Raw genomic sequence first — 17483 nt, 5'->3', positions numbered from 1 at the left:
TTTTGGACTTCGAGTTCAGATGTCTTTCAAGAAAATCTCGCTCTAAACTGTAAATGGGCAGACCATGACATCACAAATCCATCTCGTCGTTTGCGGAAGTATATGTCACAGACATCTCGAGGACTCATCATCATTGTCATACAACTGTTACGTAATTTGCTCACAAACTTTTAAATATCGCTACTGAGGAATTATACTGTTTGAGTTTTATCTCTTTCAACAAGAAAACGTGTATTTCGTCTGCCTTTTGTCAAATATTTTCATACACTATATTGTTTTATAAAAGATATGAAGGGTTTAATGGAGCAGATTACCAAGCAGGTGCTTCAGTGTCTGTGGTATAATTAAGTGCTTTTCACACTGAACTTTGGTTTATGCGGTTCCCTTGCAGGGTGGAATGCAGACTTCAAAGCCTATCTCAGCTGTCTTTGAGCAGTAGACAGGAAGCTCACTGAACTGTTTGCTAGCCCACCGCAGGGCGCACATTGACAAACAACCATTTGTGTTAATGCTCATACCAGTTTTGAGTTTTATATTTACCTGCCATGCATGCTTTTGTAATGTGGAGTACCAGGAGAAAAACCACTCTAGCATGCCCATTCCACTATGGAAATCAAACCGAGCACCTGTGTACTGTGAGGCCAACCTGTTCACCAGTCGTCCACCATGCTGCCGCTATGTTTAAATTGAACTGGTCATCCTTTTGTACTGATTGGAACAGTTAGGATGGTGCAGATTATCAATCCAAATTTGACAGTCGTATAGTATGTCTGATATTTAAACACAAATAATCAAGGATTTAAGAAGAACAGTGGGGATTTATATTTCATCCAACTTTAATGCAACATGCCAGCATTTGACTATCATCAGCAGGCTCATGGAAAGGACAGGAGGGAAATATTATCTATACTCGCTTTAAAATCAAGCTTTATACAGCATGGAATTACAGCCCTCAGAATCTCTTTCGGACACGAGTTTCATCCCGTTGATATTCCCTCAGGGAAATTAAGGATTAGTGTGGCCTTTTCAAAGAAGAATTTCTTCCTCACTTCCCATGAATTTCCCTGTGTGCGATCACACACACACACACACACACACGCACACACACACACACACACACACACACACACACACACACACACACACACACACACACACACACACACACACACACACACACACACACACACACACACACACACACACACACACACACACACACAACCAAACGCTTCCAATCAAAATTGTGTCTTGTGTTTTCCCCACCGCCGAGCTATGGGATTTAAACCATATTTCTCTCCTACGTTGGTTGTGAGCCGTATTAAGAGGATGACAGTGGATTGTCCGGCGCCACGTTTATTCCTGGCCACTTCACCAAAATGCTGAGCAGATAAGGTGTTGTGGCTTAACCGACTGGCCACTCTAAATTATTGTGAACCCTGCAATAAATGAAAAATGTGATGTAAAATTGTGACAGTGCTGTCTCTCTGCTAACGTGGCTTTCATGGCACAATGTAGCATGACAACTCTCAGCAATGACACGGCAGTGACACCCACGACCAGTTGGTCAATGTATAAAAGCTTCCATGAATTTTTTTACGCTATGAAACTACACAAAACCAATAACTGTGTCTTAAAATAATAATAGTAATAATAATAATAATAATAATAATAATAATAATAATAATAATAATAATAATAATATAAACAAAATTATTTGAAAGTGCTCTTCATCACACTAAAAGACACTTTACAAGACCTTAAAATGCAAAATAAAATGTACACCTGAAGAAAAGCATTCATACGGTAATTGACATCAAAATGGATTGAAAAGGAAGCATGGGTAGAAGAGACTAAAATATTTTAAAAGCATTGCGAGACAGGTACATTTTTAAGGGCCGATTTAAAGGATTGGAGGTCGGTACAGTTACGGATTTCTTCGCAATTCTCAATAATCACTTGTGAAAATTAAAAAAAAAAAAAAAAAAAAACTGCACACTTGTACTGTAAATATGGGGTGATGCAATACAGCTACATATATCAATATGCCTTTCTTGATACTTGCACTATTTACAGTTTTTTATGAAACGGTTTTTCACATTTACAGTATACAGTTGACATTTTTATTTTGCTATGCTTAGAATATCTTGTTTTCTATCCTTTCACCCGACCCCCCCCCCCACATCATCCCCTTTGAAATTGCTGCTGTGGACTGTGAATTTTCCCATTGTGGGATGAATAAAGGGTTTCTGATTCTGATGTGTTGTGATAGAGCGTACCATAGGGTGGGGGCGCATATAGAGAAGGCTCAGTCCCCCCAGCTTTTGAGTCTGGCCACGGGGATATCAAGGAGGTTTGTGTTTGAGGAACAGAGATTTCGGGAAGGAGTGTATTGGTGAAGAAGATCAGAAAGTTAGGAGCGGGCCTGATTGTGAAGGGCTTTATAGGTGTGTAGGAGTAGTTTAAACTGAATATGCTGGGGACCAGGGAGCCAGTGGAGGTTTTTAAGGATGGGATGATGTGATCATGACTGCAGGTATAGGTGAGTAGATAGGCGGCAGCATTGTGGATGTATTGTAGTTTATTGAAGAGTTTGTACCGTAAAGGATGCTACTGCAGCAGTCAAGGAGGGAGGGATGAAGGCGTGGATTAGGGTTTGAGTGACATTGAAAGAAAAATGAAGGGCGGAGACGAGAAATATTTTTGAGGTGGAAGAATGCGATTTTGGTGATTTGCGTGATGTGTTGGTTGAAAGAGGAGATTATTAAAAAGGACACCATGGTTGTGACAGTGAGAGGAGAGGAACAGGGTGCAGTTGTCAATAGTGAGATAGTGTTGATCGTACATATTGTCTGAAACTCTTTTATGAGATCACCTCAGTCTGCATGCTTACTTCGGGTCTATGCCATCAATTCCTTGATTCATGTTGTGTAACTTGACTCAGCCAAAAGTGGTACTACAGTAAAGTCTCGTTATATCGATATTCAAGGGAGTCCGAAAAAATATCGATATAACCGGGACTATCGATATATCCGATCCTGCGCCGAACTGCATTAAACAAAAGCCGCCAAAAGAGGGCAGCCAAGCGCCATATAAGAAACGGAGCTGGCCATTAGCTCCCTTTTTTTTGGGTGAGAGATGTTCCCCCAATGTTGCCTCAAAATGGCACATATAATTTTTTAATGATTGTAAACATGTATGCTTTAATCTTCAGAACTACAGTGTATTTGAAACATATTCATAACTGGATGTGTAACAAGAAAGCATATTATCCGAATCTGATGCCATTGTTTGGATTCACAAGCAATGCAAGACGTCTTGGCGTGAAGTCATTTTTATTTGCATTTGAATAAAAAGTGACATCGGCTGTCCTTTAATACACAGTATGGAATGTAAATAATTTTCAAAATCATCGCGTTTCAGCAGACAAAACAAGAAACATTGTTGCAAAAAACGATTGCATTCATATACAGTACAGTGGGCATGTACATAACACAACAGGGAAACTGCAACGCTTACATCTTACTGTATTATGTATACAATTTAAAAAAGTCATCAATCTTCTTCTGCTTCCCATTTTTACCTTTTAACACAAACACTTCAATCTCGTCTGCTACACATGAGCTAGCGTCTGAAAATGAAAATGGCTCTGCTACACGGGTGCTGGGCACATAACCAAGTCACCTGACCAAGTCGACCAATGGCGCGACTGATGGCGTGACACGTAACCAAGACACGTGACCAAGTTGACCAATGGCGCGACCGATGGCGTGTCACGTGACAAAGTCACACGGCCAAGTCGACCAATAGCGCGACCGATGGCGGCTCATGTGACCAAGTCGACCAATGGCGCGACCGATGGCGGCTGACGTAACAAGACACGTGACCAAGTTGACCAATGGCGCGACGGATATATCGATATAAACAACAAAAATGGCCGGCGGGGGATGAAAAGGAGCACCGTAATAACCGGATTATCGTAATAACCGGGTATCGTACTAAACGGTACTAATTATACATAAAAAGACTAGAAATGTGCAAGGGAAATGAAAATAGTATCGTAATAAGCGGTACTATCGATATAACCGATATCGATATAACGAGACTTTACTGTAATTCAAAATTACAGTGTAAAAATATGCAATTCATTTTGGGGGAAATGTAATCTATAAATAACAATCATGAAATATAGGTTAATATATAAATGTCAGATTTTTGTTTTCCATTGTCAACTTTTTTTATTTAAACATTATGTGGTGGATGCACTACTTCATTTTTCTTTGTTAACTTTCACCCCTGCCCCTTCATTTTTGCCGCTGTAGATTGCAAATTTCTCCAATGTGGAACAAATAAAAGTCTCCATCTTCTAAACCCGACTAAGCCTTGAATGAGACCCTCACAATTAAACCACAGTGTCTGGAAAGAAGCTATCAATGTTCATTCGTGAGACCATCAGTGCAATAAAGTCAAAGTTGTACTAAATGTGTGCTTGATGCTCAGGCAGGAACTCTTGCCTTTATCTGGTAATGCTTTCTGCACTCTGCCAGATTTCGTTAACTTCTCCTCTCCTTGTTGCTGCTCTGTTTATTTTTTGTTAATGTGTTTATGAGCTTTTTTCCCCCTGACATAAGCTGTTACGTAATTCTTTTATCTAGGACAGAAACCAAAAGTCGGTTTCTGTCTCCAGTTCTGCTTGTGATGTGTTCAGTGGCCACGCAAACGTGTCATTGGCGCGCACGAGGACTGCAAACGCAGGGTCCAACATTAAGCCTTTTCGAGTGGCATCCCAGTGTAGCCACAATGAGCTGCGTTGTGGTGGCCCAGCATAATGAGAAATAGTATTCCCTCCCGTTTCATGGGTGGTATGTTCTATAATTCCCTGAGTTAGGTGAATTTCCGCATAGTAGAGATTGCCTTTGGGGGTGAGTGGGCTCTAATCAGTCATTACAAACCCCCCTACGTTGATTCTACCCTTCTAAGTATTTTTTACACTTAAGAAATATAATAATTTAAATAGAGAATACCAGCTGCGTAAATCATTATACTACCATTGGAAATTATTCGAAATGGAAGCAGAAGAATGATAGGGTTGACAACCAGCTTTGGGCTTCTACAGAAAGGATTTACCCAGCTCAAAGGCGCATTAAAACACCAGTGTACAATTGACTACAATATGACGCCGGATCCTGGTTGAGAGGCGGGTGAGGGGTGGGGGGTCCTTAAACGCAGTTATTAAGCTGATGCTTTTTCTTTCTAGTGTACTGCCGATGGCAGAATGCATTCTGTTCACATTAATTTCTGAACATAACCTCTAATCAGCAGCTAATGCTTTAGCTGAATCCTTCTATGTACTGCCTGATGGGCTCTGTTTTGTTAGGCACATTTGAATAACGTTCTCAGTTTCTGAACGGTCTTCGTAAAGCAGTGTGCTTTTAGCGTCTTTCCAAATTGTCGCATAATGAAGGATTTTGGGGGTGACGGGGTATCATAAAACACATTTTGCCTGGTCAGACTTAGGAAAAAAATAGCAAGAAAACACGCAAAACAGTGTGCTAAACTGACAGTCGACCGAGTTATGGTCACACATTAAAACCCTGCAATTAGACTGGAGCTGTGATAACTGAACTGCAGTTTAGTGTGTTTAACACCGCAATATGGTAAATGATAGTGTTTATACAGTAAACCTGATTTTTTTTTTCATATTTAGCATCATTGTCCTATTTGCTTCAAATTATTTTTCAAAATTCTTCTGTATACTTTATTTATTCACATGTAAATTGCATGAATATGTTGATTCCATCATATCATTCATGAAAGTTCTCATGGCCCAGTTGGGCCACGGTCTATAAGGTATTTATGGAGTAGCCCAGACATGGGCAAACTACGGCCCGCGGGCCACATACGGCCCGTTAGGCTTTTCAATCCGGCCCGCCGAACTTGCCCAAATTATAGTACAAACAGTGTCTAAAACTCATGACAAAAAGCTAGCGAACAACAGGGCAGATAACTGAAAAGTTGCCTGCCCCATTTTTCCCAACTTGAAGCAAAATGAGACCAATCCCATTAAGAAACATTGTCACAAAGTATAAATTTTTTTTTTAAATCAAGAATGCACCAACTACAAATGCTACCTTGCTTAATTTACGGCAAATGCGCATGGCTGTAAATTTTGCTACAGTAGTCGATTGTCAAGGTGGTGCACAATGCAACGTTTGCATTGATTCCTACGAGCCACTAAGCCCCTTTCATAAGTCTCACGTACACTTTACAGTCACGGTTTAATGTAAATTTACGTTTTGTAGCGTCACATATGTTGTTAGCTTCTTTTGAATCTTTCTTCTAGTTTGAGGTTCTGTGCATCTATTTTGGAAAATGACATGCAATTGCACGACTTTGTAACGCTTGCGAAAGTCCGGAAGAAAGAAGCAGGCTTCTGATTGGCTGCCGAGCCGAGTATGCAAATTTCAACTGCAGGTAGTCTATGTTTGTGTGCTCGGCGACGGTACACGTGTATTGTTAGCGCGTGAAGGCGAGAGCGTCAGTGAGGAGTTTGTTGAGCGCGCGGTCAGGACAAACCATCTATGATTTGGCGGAATTTAACACAAGTAGGTATTATTGAGCTTGAATATTTCGTTGTGTAATAATATGTTTTGAATGTTGAAAGTGATTCCATTTTTCAATAAATGTTGATTTCTTTAACTTTGCCCCTTCGATGGAAACTTAAAAACAGACGCAATCTTGATAAATCACAGTGCATATGTTATTTTAATCTATTTCCATTTCCTCCTCCAAGTATCTGCGAAATAGTCTGTAAATGCCATATCTTGCATATTCCTTGAGACAAATTTATTAACTGATCAGGGATATTTTTCACATTTGAAACAGTTAATAAATTGGGTTGTAGTGTTCTTACTGTGCTATGAGGTTTGTACATACTACATTTAAAGGACAACCGGCACCATTTTTTGTTTTTGTTTCCCACTGACATCAGAAAAACGTTTTATAGCATCTAAAATACCCAAATCAGGCAGGCTGATATTTTTAGTTAAATGAAAAACACCAATAAAAATGACTTCAAAATGAATCCAGAAATGGTCAGTTTCAGAAGGTCCCACCCCTCTGTTCGTGACGTCACGCCAAGACGTCTTGCCTTGCTCGAGAATCAAAACAATGGCTTCAGATTCGGAGAAGATGTTTTCTTGTTCTTGTTCTTCTGAAGAGGAAAGCATAAATGTTTGCAATTGATTCTAGGAGTCCTCCCATATCAATTCGAGCCGTCAATGACAGCAATGTAGCACCCAGAAAAAGCAGAAGATGGCGCCCAAGCGCCGTTGGAAATGGGCTGATTTGTCAGCTGGGAATTTGTGTCAGCGAATATCAAATACAGTAAAGTCTCGTTATATCGATATTCAAGGGAGTCCGAAAAAATATCGATATAACCGGGACTATCGATATATCCGACCCTGTTTGCATGTAATTTTCTCCGTGCGTGCATAGAAATAGTATCGATATAACCGGGACTATCGATATATCCGATATCGATATAACGAGACTTTACTGTAGTTGTCTTGGTGCAACACACAACGATTCACCATGGCGTTATTTATGTGTTTTCCTTCTAATTTCGCCATCAACACGGATCAACACGGATTAACACGAAGTTTTCAGACCAAACAAAGTACCCAAAATGCATTGTATGTCGCTTTCTCGGTCAGGGGCGGTCCAAACGTGACGTCACATGGGGATCGTCATCAACTCGAAAACAAGACTTCATATATTCAGCGCAAGTCTTAAAACGTAAACTATAGCTATATGCTGTGGAATCTTTGTAAAATACGCTCAGTCGAAGTCATTTGAAGTGATTTTATAAATTATGGACATAACTTGTTTGGAGTATTTCCGGCCCAAACACTCCCTCCAAATGCTCCTGGCCCGGCCCCTCTGTCAAATTTTAGAACCCAATGCGGCCCGCATTGGGTTTGCCCACCCCCTGGAGTAGCCTGAGGCCTTAGTGTGTCGGGGACATTCATGTCGGTCCCTGACATGTCATTGCTGATTGCAAGAGGAACGAAAAGGAAACATGTTGGTTTTGATATCAGGCATGATCATAGCTTCCTTCACTTACTTATGGAAACTGAGAAACGGCCAGTTTTTCCTCACATTTAAGCAATTCCTCCTCACACATTCTGCTTTTTTAATGCATCCTCTTGGCTGCATCTTGTGATTAATCAAATTCTAAGGATGTGCTGGGGGGAATAAGCAGTATGTGACTTGGAAAGGGTTGCATGTCTTTGACTCCTCTGTGTCAAGTTTATTGTTCCATGAGCCACAGATCCACAGCAGTGGCCGTATAATTACACATTGCTAATAACTAGTATGAGGGATATATGTTGTGGAAGGATGCCTCAGATAGCTATGACTGCATCAGGAAAAGAGATAAGTGTGTTGAGCAACGTTATATTCATGATGGTGTCGTGAACGAAGGGTTAATTCAACCTGGCTTCGGTGCAGGCGGGTCTGAATGTGAGTCACAATCATTGTCTCTTTCTCTTCACCTTATTTACTATTGCACTAATATAGAAATAAAAATGAGCATGATTTCTCATAAGACCACCGAAGTAGCAGTGAGCCATGTGTTACATAGACTTTCATTTCCCGTAGTGTTTTATTTCAATGGTGTGTCCTTTGTTCTAAACATTCACACGCCTGTAGCATTGAAAATAGCAATGTAAATATGAAAAGGTACTTGAATTATACATTCATTTATTTCTAAAGCAAAGAATGTGACTTAGCTATTTGGTTCACTAGTGCCTGTATTTTCGAATCTCATGATTTATTATTTAGCGCTGCTTGGTCTTTCAGAGTGCTTTGCATCCCCGCTCAGGCACTTCATTACACCAGACATTCTTTGGCTTCTCTGGTCTATCTTTCTTGCTTTTTATTCACCCACTTGGTCGTCTCCAAGATCATTGCACTTTGCAAGTTAAAAGAAATAAACCAGCGTCTGTTGAAAGCTGAGTGCAGCTAATGTGTCGGAGATTTGTGTTTGAGATGTCCTAAATTTTACCTCTGTGGTATTTCAGTGCTTTTCGTAGTTGGTGGTGCAACATAAATGTATTTTGTGTATAGGGAAAAGGCTGGGAATAACAAAATTACCGTCAACTAGATTTGATGAGCTGATTTCAGCTGCAGTAACTTGGTGATTTTCCTTCCTTGTTGAAAACTGCAGCCTGTCTGTGCTTCTCAGCTCAACTTGATGGAGAGGGAGGTTGCACCCACCTCCCACCATGAATGTTCAGATTTAAGCTCCAATGGTTGGTCTATTCTATGTATATGTCTGTCAGAGATATGACAGTCATTGTGTATTCAGTCTCACATGTTGGCTAAGCATATAACGGCATGAAACTTTTAAATATGATAACTTCTTATTCTGTCTAATCTCTATCATTGTCTGATTGTAAAATGTTTTGACAAATATAGTCTATGGTCATGCTTTCGTCACTCTTCAACATCAACGTGATTTTTGATTGAAGATACAGTGGCTGTTCAAATATAATGGAAATAACTGTGACTTCACATCACAATAAAGTAAGTCTTTAGATTTTCGTTTGTGTACTTATTTTTGCTCTCTTTTTTTTCGACCAGCATCTGGAGAGGTCCCAATGTGAATTGTGTGGACAGCACCGGATACAGCCCGCTCCATCATGCTGCCTTAAATGGACACAGGTAGTGGCTGTAGCCATATCTATTTGGCTTCCACATTCCACGAGGTCTCTCCGCACTACAAACCAGTCCCGGTGGGACGATAAAGCTATTGATGAACCGTTTGCAATGTAGTCTGTATTTATTATTGCTATTTTAAAACCAGACTTACAGTATCCCTTCTTTAACTGTCAGTGAAGTGGTGGAATTGCTCCTACGAAATGAGGCCTTGACCAACATTGCCGACAACAAGGGCTGCTACCCTTTGCACCTGGCCGCGTGGAAAGGAGACGAGCACATTGTCAGGTTGCTCGTCCACCAAGGACCCTCCCACCCCAAACTCAACGAACAGGTTGGGCCCTGGATTTATATTGTACCGGTGTGTGTCGGTGTAGTTTTTAGGGCAGGTCAGCTATTCTCAGTACAATGAGATGTTTCAAAAACAGTCATACTCTTTGGCAAGAGCAGGGGTGCCCCATTCTGTCTAATTTGATGTCAAGTGTACTGGGCCAGTAAAATCTTAGCATGATTAACATCCTGTAGATAATATTTACTTTGTGTTTTTTTCTTTTGTTGATTTACATGTCATTATGAAAAACAGAGCAAATATGAATAAATGAATAAATATGAATATATGCTTTAATAAAGACAAAAGAATATGATCACCTGCCTACACCATAAAATCATATTTATAAGACATACCCATTCATATTATGCCCCCCCCCCCCCACTCAATCACCTGTAAAATCTCAACCAGAAAAAAGTCCCATTTCTTTGAATTGGCTCTTGTTTTACGGATATTGATATTTTTAACAGTTAACTGCTTGATATTTCATTTGGTGATATCAGAAATGCTCATTGATTATTCTTTAAGAACAGGGAAACAAGCAGGGGTGGCAAATGTAGGTTCAGAAAATAAAAAGCCTGCCACCGTTTGCCTTAAACAACAGGTGCTTCTGCTCATCTCATGGGGTAAATGAGTTGATATGGAACTTTTGCTTAATGGCTGACGATAGCCATAGGCTCCATGTAATTCAATGTCAGCGCAAATACGTAGTGTCCTTAATTTGAACTTGATTTCAAGACAAGATTGTGTCTAAGATGTCTATTTTTTACATTTATAGGCACAACAAAACGTGTACACTGTGATGCTTTTTTTAATACATATATTTTTAAATAAGAAATAATCTGTTATTCGTGGTAAATGGATAAACCCTATACATTAAACATTCATTAAAAATACATAAATAAATTGTTTCACCAAACTAATATCTTTGATCTTGAAGATGTTTGATTAACATTGACTTACAACAGCAAGGATTCCTTTTTTGCAGAACAGTAAGCAGAACGGGCGCCGCAAGATGAACTCAACACCCTTCAGTCACAATGTGTGCCAAAAACGACCTGTGCAACCACATCATGAATTATGTCTTGTGGCAAGCCATTTAATTGATGACAAGGAAGTGGTCGATCAACATTATCTTTAATGTGCTCGAGATTTGTCACCATCGGCCTTGCCCTTGCCAAAATAACATTACATTAACCAACCGAACATTCCCTGCAACATATTGTTAGCTTCCATACCCACCCTTGGTTTACTCATCCAACCACCAGTCAGTCATCTTATATAAATATGTAGGCTCATACACAGTTAGAAAATAACAAAATCCACAATGGGATTTTTTTCACTTTCATATTATTCTTGCGTACTTGATTAAACTATTTTTAGCTGGATTTGGCCCACAAGCCATTTGTTGGATACGTTTGGGCCATTAACCCTCCGTCAAACTTTTCAACAAATAAGTCATTTGAGTGGTCATTGTGTCAATTTCTACCTATGCTCTGCACGTGTGATGCACAAAATGAATGTTTCTAAAAATATTGAATTGTGTGCACTTTCTCAGCATCACGACTCACACTTGATACTGATACTCTGCTACTTGGACGTGCTTTATGCCCAGTGAGAAGTGAGAAGTGCTGGTTTACGCTAACTTTGTTAACAATTTTTGATAAGCCACTCACTGTAGACAGGCCTGTTTTGGACATGCAGAAATGACCCACTCTGAACTCTATACTGTTAGCTGACATCAAATATTTTCAGTTAAAAAATATAGATCATAATATTATCCTCATTGTGGGTCAATTCTCCGGGACTAATCATGACATCTGATTGGTCATTAACACATCACTGTTGTTTTCTCACATTTAGTCATGGTAATCATTCATGTGTTCATTTCTTGTCTAAACCAAAACCATCAGCCTATCTTTTTTTCCTCCCTCTCAGAGCTCTGTAGACCATAAAGAGTTCAAACGCGGCGGGCCTTTTGACCCTTATATTAATGCCAAGGTGTGTACACTGTGCTGCTACAATATTTCCTTTGAGTTTGTGTCTGCTTTGCTGCTGTTGCCTTGCTGTGGGTTTGCTGCTGCTGCTTTGAGGGCCACTTTGTCACAGAACCTCAGGGATGCTTTTTGCTCTGTCAGTGGATCACTTGCTCACCCGTGTTCGCAGTCACATTTTTATTAAGCTGCTTGTGCAATTTGACAACAACTCTTGCATGTGAGAGAAACGACCTGCCTTATTTTGAAGAAATTTATATTTAATTTTATAGAGATTTTTGGGAGATGAGATGGAATGAGTCAACGAATTACGTTGCTGTAAACAACATGAAACACATTTTTTGAATTACTTTGAAGGCACAAAGGTAAATATTAATTGACAGGGATAAACATTAATTAATTGACCAACTCCATGACAATACACTAGCTGTTTTGCATTGTATCTTAATTTGATATGCAGTTACTGTTTTTCACTGGCATCTCACTAATTGCGATGAACTAAACTAAAGTCAATGCTAAGATACCATACAATATATCCTGATTTACATACTGTATGTAGCACTTTCATAACAGCTGCAGTTTTAACAAAGTACTGAGCAAAACAGTTAACATAAAATAAAATAATAAACACCATGCATAACATTAAACAAATAAGATGGCATTGAAGGTATCAGGTGAAATCTTGTTCTTATCCTGGTTCAGTTCTTCATTTGTGTAGTCTAAATATTCAATCAGCAGGAAGCAAGGTGATATAAAAAATAATAATATTTATTTATAAGGCAGCTAGAAAATGTTCTTCACGGGAGAGGGAAGAAAGCCAAAGAGAGAGAGAGAGAGAGAGAGAGAGAGAGAGAGAGAGAGAGAGAGAGAGAGAGAGAGAGAGAGAGAGAGAGAGAGAGAGAGAGAGAGAGAGAGAGAGAGAGAGAGAGAGAGAGAGAGAGAGAGAGAGCAAGAGCGGGAGGGAGAGCGTGTCTCAAGCAGATATAGACAACAGGAGTGATGTCACTTTGAGAAGGACCTATCATCTGCTAGATACAATCATGAATATTATATTAGACTGAAAAGATAGCTTAAGGTTTTAACTGAGCCAAGTACATATATACTAAACTAACATATACAAATAACTAAACTACATACATACTATATAGACTAACTGATAAGAATAAGTAGAAATGAAATAACATTGGATGTTTTCAGGATGTGTATATAACTAGTTCTAACACAAGCTATACATATGAACTCTAAAAGCAACTATAAATACACTGCCCTCTAAACAATAGTTCATAGTCATGGTATTGCTGGCACAACGCTGGAGGTGTTATGACTGGCACACCATTGCACACACTTCAAAAGTTATGATTGTGATTCTTGAAGTGTTTTATGTCTATGTCAGAACATAAGGGCGATGATCGTCTCTTCCAAATATGAGTGATTGCGCACTCATATATTAAAATAATCATTTATGAACACCGGAACTCAAGTGGTAGTGTCACAAAGCACAGAGCTACTCTGGCCTTTTTCCGCATTAAATAATATTATAATCATTTATAGAGGAACACCCATTACCTGCAACCATTTAAAGAGGGACACCCATTACCCGCATTCATTATTTGCATTCACCTGTCGACTCTGACAGTAACTCCCCCTTTCCTGTGCAGCAGTGCAAACATGTCAGCCTAACATTAATTGTGTTCGGAGCAGGCATCGCTGGAAGCCCACAAAGGCCTGTAGATAAAGCCGCACACTATTTTCGGACATGGTCAACTAATCCTTTTAGTGTTTGAATGGGAAAGGATGATTTTTCCTCTCTAGCACGATGCAGTTTCGTTTAGCAATTTACCGTCTTCCATTTCTGTTTTATCTATTTGACTTGTGGCTATGCATGCCGCCTGAGTAGGCACGTCGTGGGAGTTTGATGAGGGTACTACCTATTTACGTGGCTGAATCATTGAGTCATTGTTATAAATAAATAAAATACTAAGGTGCTTTATAATTGGTTGATGGCATCATGTGTAGGGGTGACGGGATTCTACTTGCAGTGAGGAGGAGGATGGATAGTGTTCAGTGTCACCATCGATTTGCATCAACATCAAACGGAGATTTCCATGGCACACTTGTCTGTGTGGAGTGTGGAAATGGGTGGATTGGCCCCACCTCCCACGTGGTGCTCATAAGGCTGCTAAGGAGAGGACAAGGCATGCTGTTGTCATGGTAACATTGTCATTGGCCATACACTGGAGGGAAATGACCCATTCTAGAGAAGGAGCCAGGTGTGTGCTGGATCTTGAAAGGAAGGGTGGTCGACCTCAGTTATTGAAAAATGTTCCCATCTGGAGTGAAACCGTTTGTGTGTCATCATGGACCAGCAGTACCAAATATCTGAATATTGGATGTTACACTTCAATGTTAATCTGTGAAGGATCCAATGGCTTGTCAAAGGGGCAGTACCTACCTAACCCAATTGCACCTGTCATGTTTTTAGGATGTGAAATACTGGAGGGCATGGAGAACCCCCACATAGGCAAAAGGAGAATATGCTAACTCCACAATTGAAAGGCGAGAGCCAAATTCGAACTCTTGACCTCTGCACTGGGAAGTGCACGCGTAAAATACCGAACTGCCGCCCTATTCAAATAATCTGGTAGTTAGATACATTTCGAAGCAATGTGCACTGTTTTTATGTGCATTTAAAAGGGAGTGTAATATGTTTCCATTCATGCTCCACTGACACTGCCATCAATGCTTATTTGCATCAATGATCAAATATCTGAAGACTGCCTGACTGTCATTGCCAAAGAACATTTATTGTTCCTTAGGAAATTCTTCCATTCCAACAAAAATCATATTCGACACATAACTGTTGGTGAATTAATTAATTGCTATTGTCATTCTTTTTTTTTGTGAAATGCAGGATAATAGTAATAATAGTTCCAGTGAAACATTGTGGCCATCGGTCTCCTCGGTCTCATGTCACAGTACCTCTCATATCTCTCTCATCTTCATATCGCTATGTAGGTCACTTGTCTAATTGAATATATATTATGAGGAATTCCTCTGACCATGCATGCATATCTGAGAACATCACATTTGAAATGTAAAACTGGCTCTATGAGTGTTGCACCAAGTATCGGTCCCGCTGCCGAACCAATATTTTTAGCTTAAAAGACTGTAACATAATTTTTAGTACTGGCATTTGAGGGGTGGTGGTGGAGTTAGTATTACTATCAAGGTACTAGAATGTCATAAATTGTGTTATAACACCAGGCTGTCTGAAAATGTAAGAGGCTTTTGTTTTAGTTGTGTTGACAGGGCACATCCCAATCAGTCCCAAGAGCTATGAACATAAAAGGGAGTTATAGTCCAGTCCATAGTTTGCGTCAGGAAGAGATTTACCTCGCCCCAAGACTTCTTGGCCTATTTACTTCGGAATGTGTGACAGTGTCCAAATTTAAAAGAAAAAAAAAAAACCATCATTATAGTTCCCACTCAAAAAAACGTGCAATACTGGGTATCATCAAATCTGTTCAGAATGATTTCAAACAGATTCATTTCTTACACACAGTGTATATTAGGTGTTCCATTAGTTGACATGTTTCGGCGTATACTTCCGCCTTCGTCAGAGTGTCACGGATGTTGTTGTGACGTGCCTTTTTCATGTGGTGTTTCTAATTGAACACCTAATATCCACTGTAAGAAAAGAATGTTTTAAATTAGATATCAAGTAGACAGGATGAACTTAATACAATTGTTCAAAATGAGTCCATTTTCATTTTTCGGCCCACTTGAAAACCCAAAGAGCACTAAATGTGCTTAAAACCTGCTGTCGATGAATGTCCTCTTCATATGAGGAAGAGCATTATTTCATTGTGGCCACGGACAGATGAGACCCTGGCACACACAGCCTCTTGGTGCACAAGCAGCAACAGCTGCTGAAGTACATGACTCCTCTGCCACCACTGGGAGCTGTGGTGACGTAACCTCGCTGTGCCGCCAGCCAGTTCGTCACGTGACAGAGGTCGCTCGTCAGACCCCGTTATCGTCTCTGGGGCCGCAGGTTGCGGGAACCACAACGTCTTTGCTTCTCTCTGTACCAAAGACTCACGGTGGCACAATATTGAAGAGACGCAGCAAGCTTCATGGTCAGATATTTCTTGACAGATATGATCTATAAGCAATAAAAATAACAAGATGAAGAGTTTATGATTTTTGTTTGATGTGCACCGACGACTCAATCAGGATGATGTTTTTTGCTGTGCAGTGCCTTGACAAATCGGCTTCCATATCAACATGCTCTGTCCAGGAAGTCTGCTTGTTCCACTTGAATTTTAATATCTTGCTCTCAGTGAGGCTGCAAGGCATCTGCCACTTGCACATTACCTCGAATGTCTGACTTTTTTGGGTACACATTAATTGGTCACATGGTGCAAGTTTAAGATCAACTGTCCTTTCACTGTCTTCCACGTCAAGATTACGCCAGTCATGATCATAGTATGTCCAATGGGTTACCTGCTTCGCTAGTAATAATAATAATATTAATAATAGTAATAATAATACTATTTCATTTATAAGCGCCTTTCAAAACTGTCAAGGTCACTTTACAGTCACAGGATAAGTTTTTCTGTGGGTGAGAAGCGGCAGCCAGACGCGGAAGCATTCACTTAACCCAGAATAACTCAAAATATAGAAAGCTAGCTTGCTAATAGATGGCGAGACAACTAATAGATAGGTAGCTAGCTAGTATTTGTCCTGACCTCATGCTCAGGAATTAGGCTGTGATCCCACACCTGAGAACATATTTTTTGATTTGTCAAATGGTGTTCTGAGGCCACACAGCACAAAACCCAGCCATCGTGTGTTGTCATGCGTGCATGCGTAAATGGGCTAGGTCTGGGGGCTTATCTGTTCAGTGACCGGCCATACTCTCCAGCCTTATCTGACACACCCATTTCTCCACTCTGTTTATAACACAAGCCTTCCGGGTACATTTAGTGAGCTGTTTACAATTGTGGGTCAAGATGACTGGTTTCTGTTGACGTTGGTGCGGTCGATATCACGTAGAATGACTTTGAGTAGGATTGGACAAAATGTTCAGTGTAACACTTGTCTCAGTTCAGACTCTGTGTAGCTGTGGTGTAAGGATGACATGCTTCAACTCAAAATTCGCCTCCTTCTGGCCATGATTCCTACGAGTGACCTCAATCAGTGCTGATGTTGCTGCTGCAATGTGAGTCATTCCACCCAGAAAGCAGCACTTGAGGAGTTTATACCGCAGCCAATTAACTATTGCTTAGTTAGCTTCGTCAAGATGGATTCATGCAATGAGCTCGCACTCACAAGGTCATTTTTGCACAAGCAGGATTAATTATTGCAACGGGGGATTAAATATGAAAATTTATTTGGTATTATGGTCAAAATTTCAAGTTGTCATTTTATCTTCCCAA

General features: G+C 40.1%; 1 protein-coding gene across 9 annotated transcripts in view; it reads left to right on the top strand.

Annotated features, from left to right (window-relative positions):
- Window positions 1–17483, top strand: part of anks1aa (ankyrin repeat and sterile alpha motif domain containing 1Aa) — a 67659-nt gene that overhangs the window by 6103 nt on the left and 44073 nt on the right. For 6 of the 9 annotated variants that reach the window (XM_088995469.1, XM_088995448.1, XM_088995455.1 and 3 more), the window contains exons 2-4: window positions 9646–9726; window positions 9898–10054; window positions 11987–12049. In XM_088995469.1, the coding sequence (XP_088851595.1) occupies window positions 9646–9726; window positions 9898–10054; window positions 11987–12049 (301 nt within the window). Of the gene's footprint in view, window positions 1–9645; window positions 9727–9897; window positions 10055–11986; window positions 12050–17064; window positions 17267–17483 lie in introns of those variants that run through there. The other 3 variants (XM_088995501.1, XM_088995477.1, XM_088995484.1) reach the window with 2 other exon arrangements.

The sequence above is a fragment of the Hippocampus bargibanti genome, linkage group LG01 (genome assembly GCF_051943395.1).
Source record: "Hippocampus bargibanti isolate YZ-2025 linkage group LG01, ASM5194339v1, whole genome shotgun sequence".
Taxonomy (NCBI): domain Eukaryota; kingdom Metazoa; phylum Chordata; class Actinopteri; order Syngnathiformes; family Syngnathidae; genus Hippocampus; species Hippocampus bargibanti.
The sequence above is the reverse complement of the archived record's forward strand: the minus strand, read 5'-3'. Positions and strand labels throughout refer to the sequence as shown.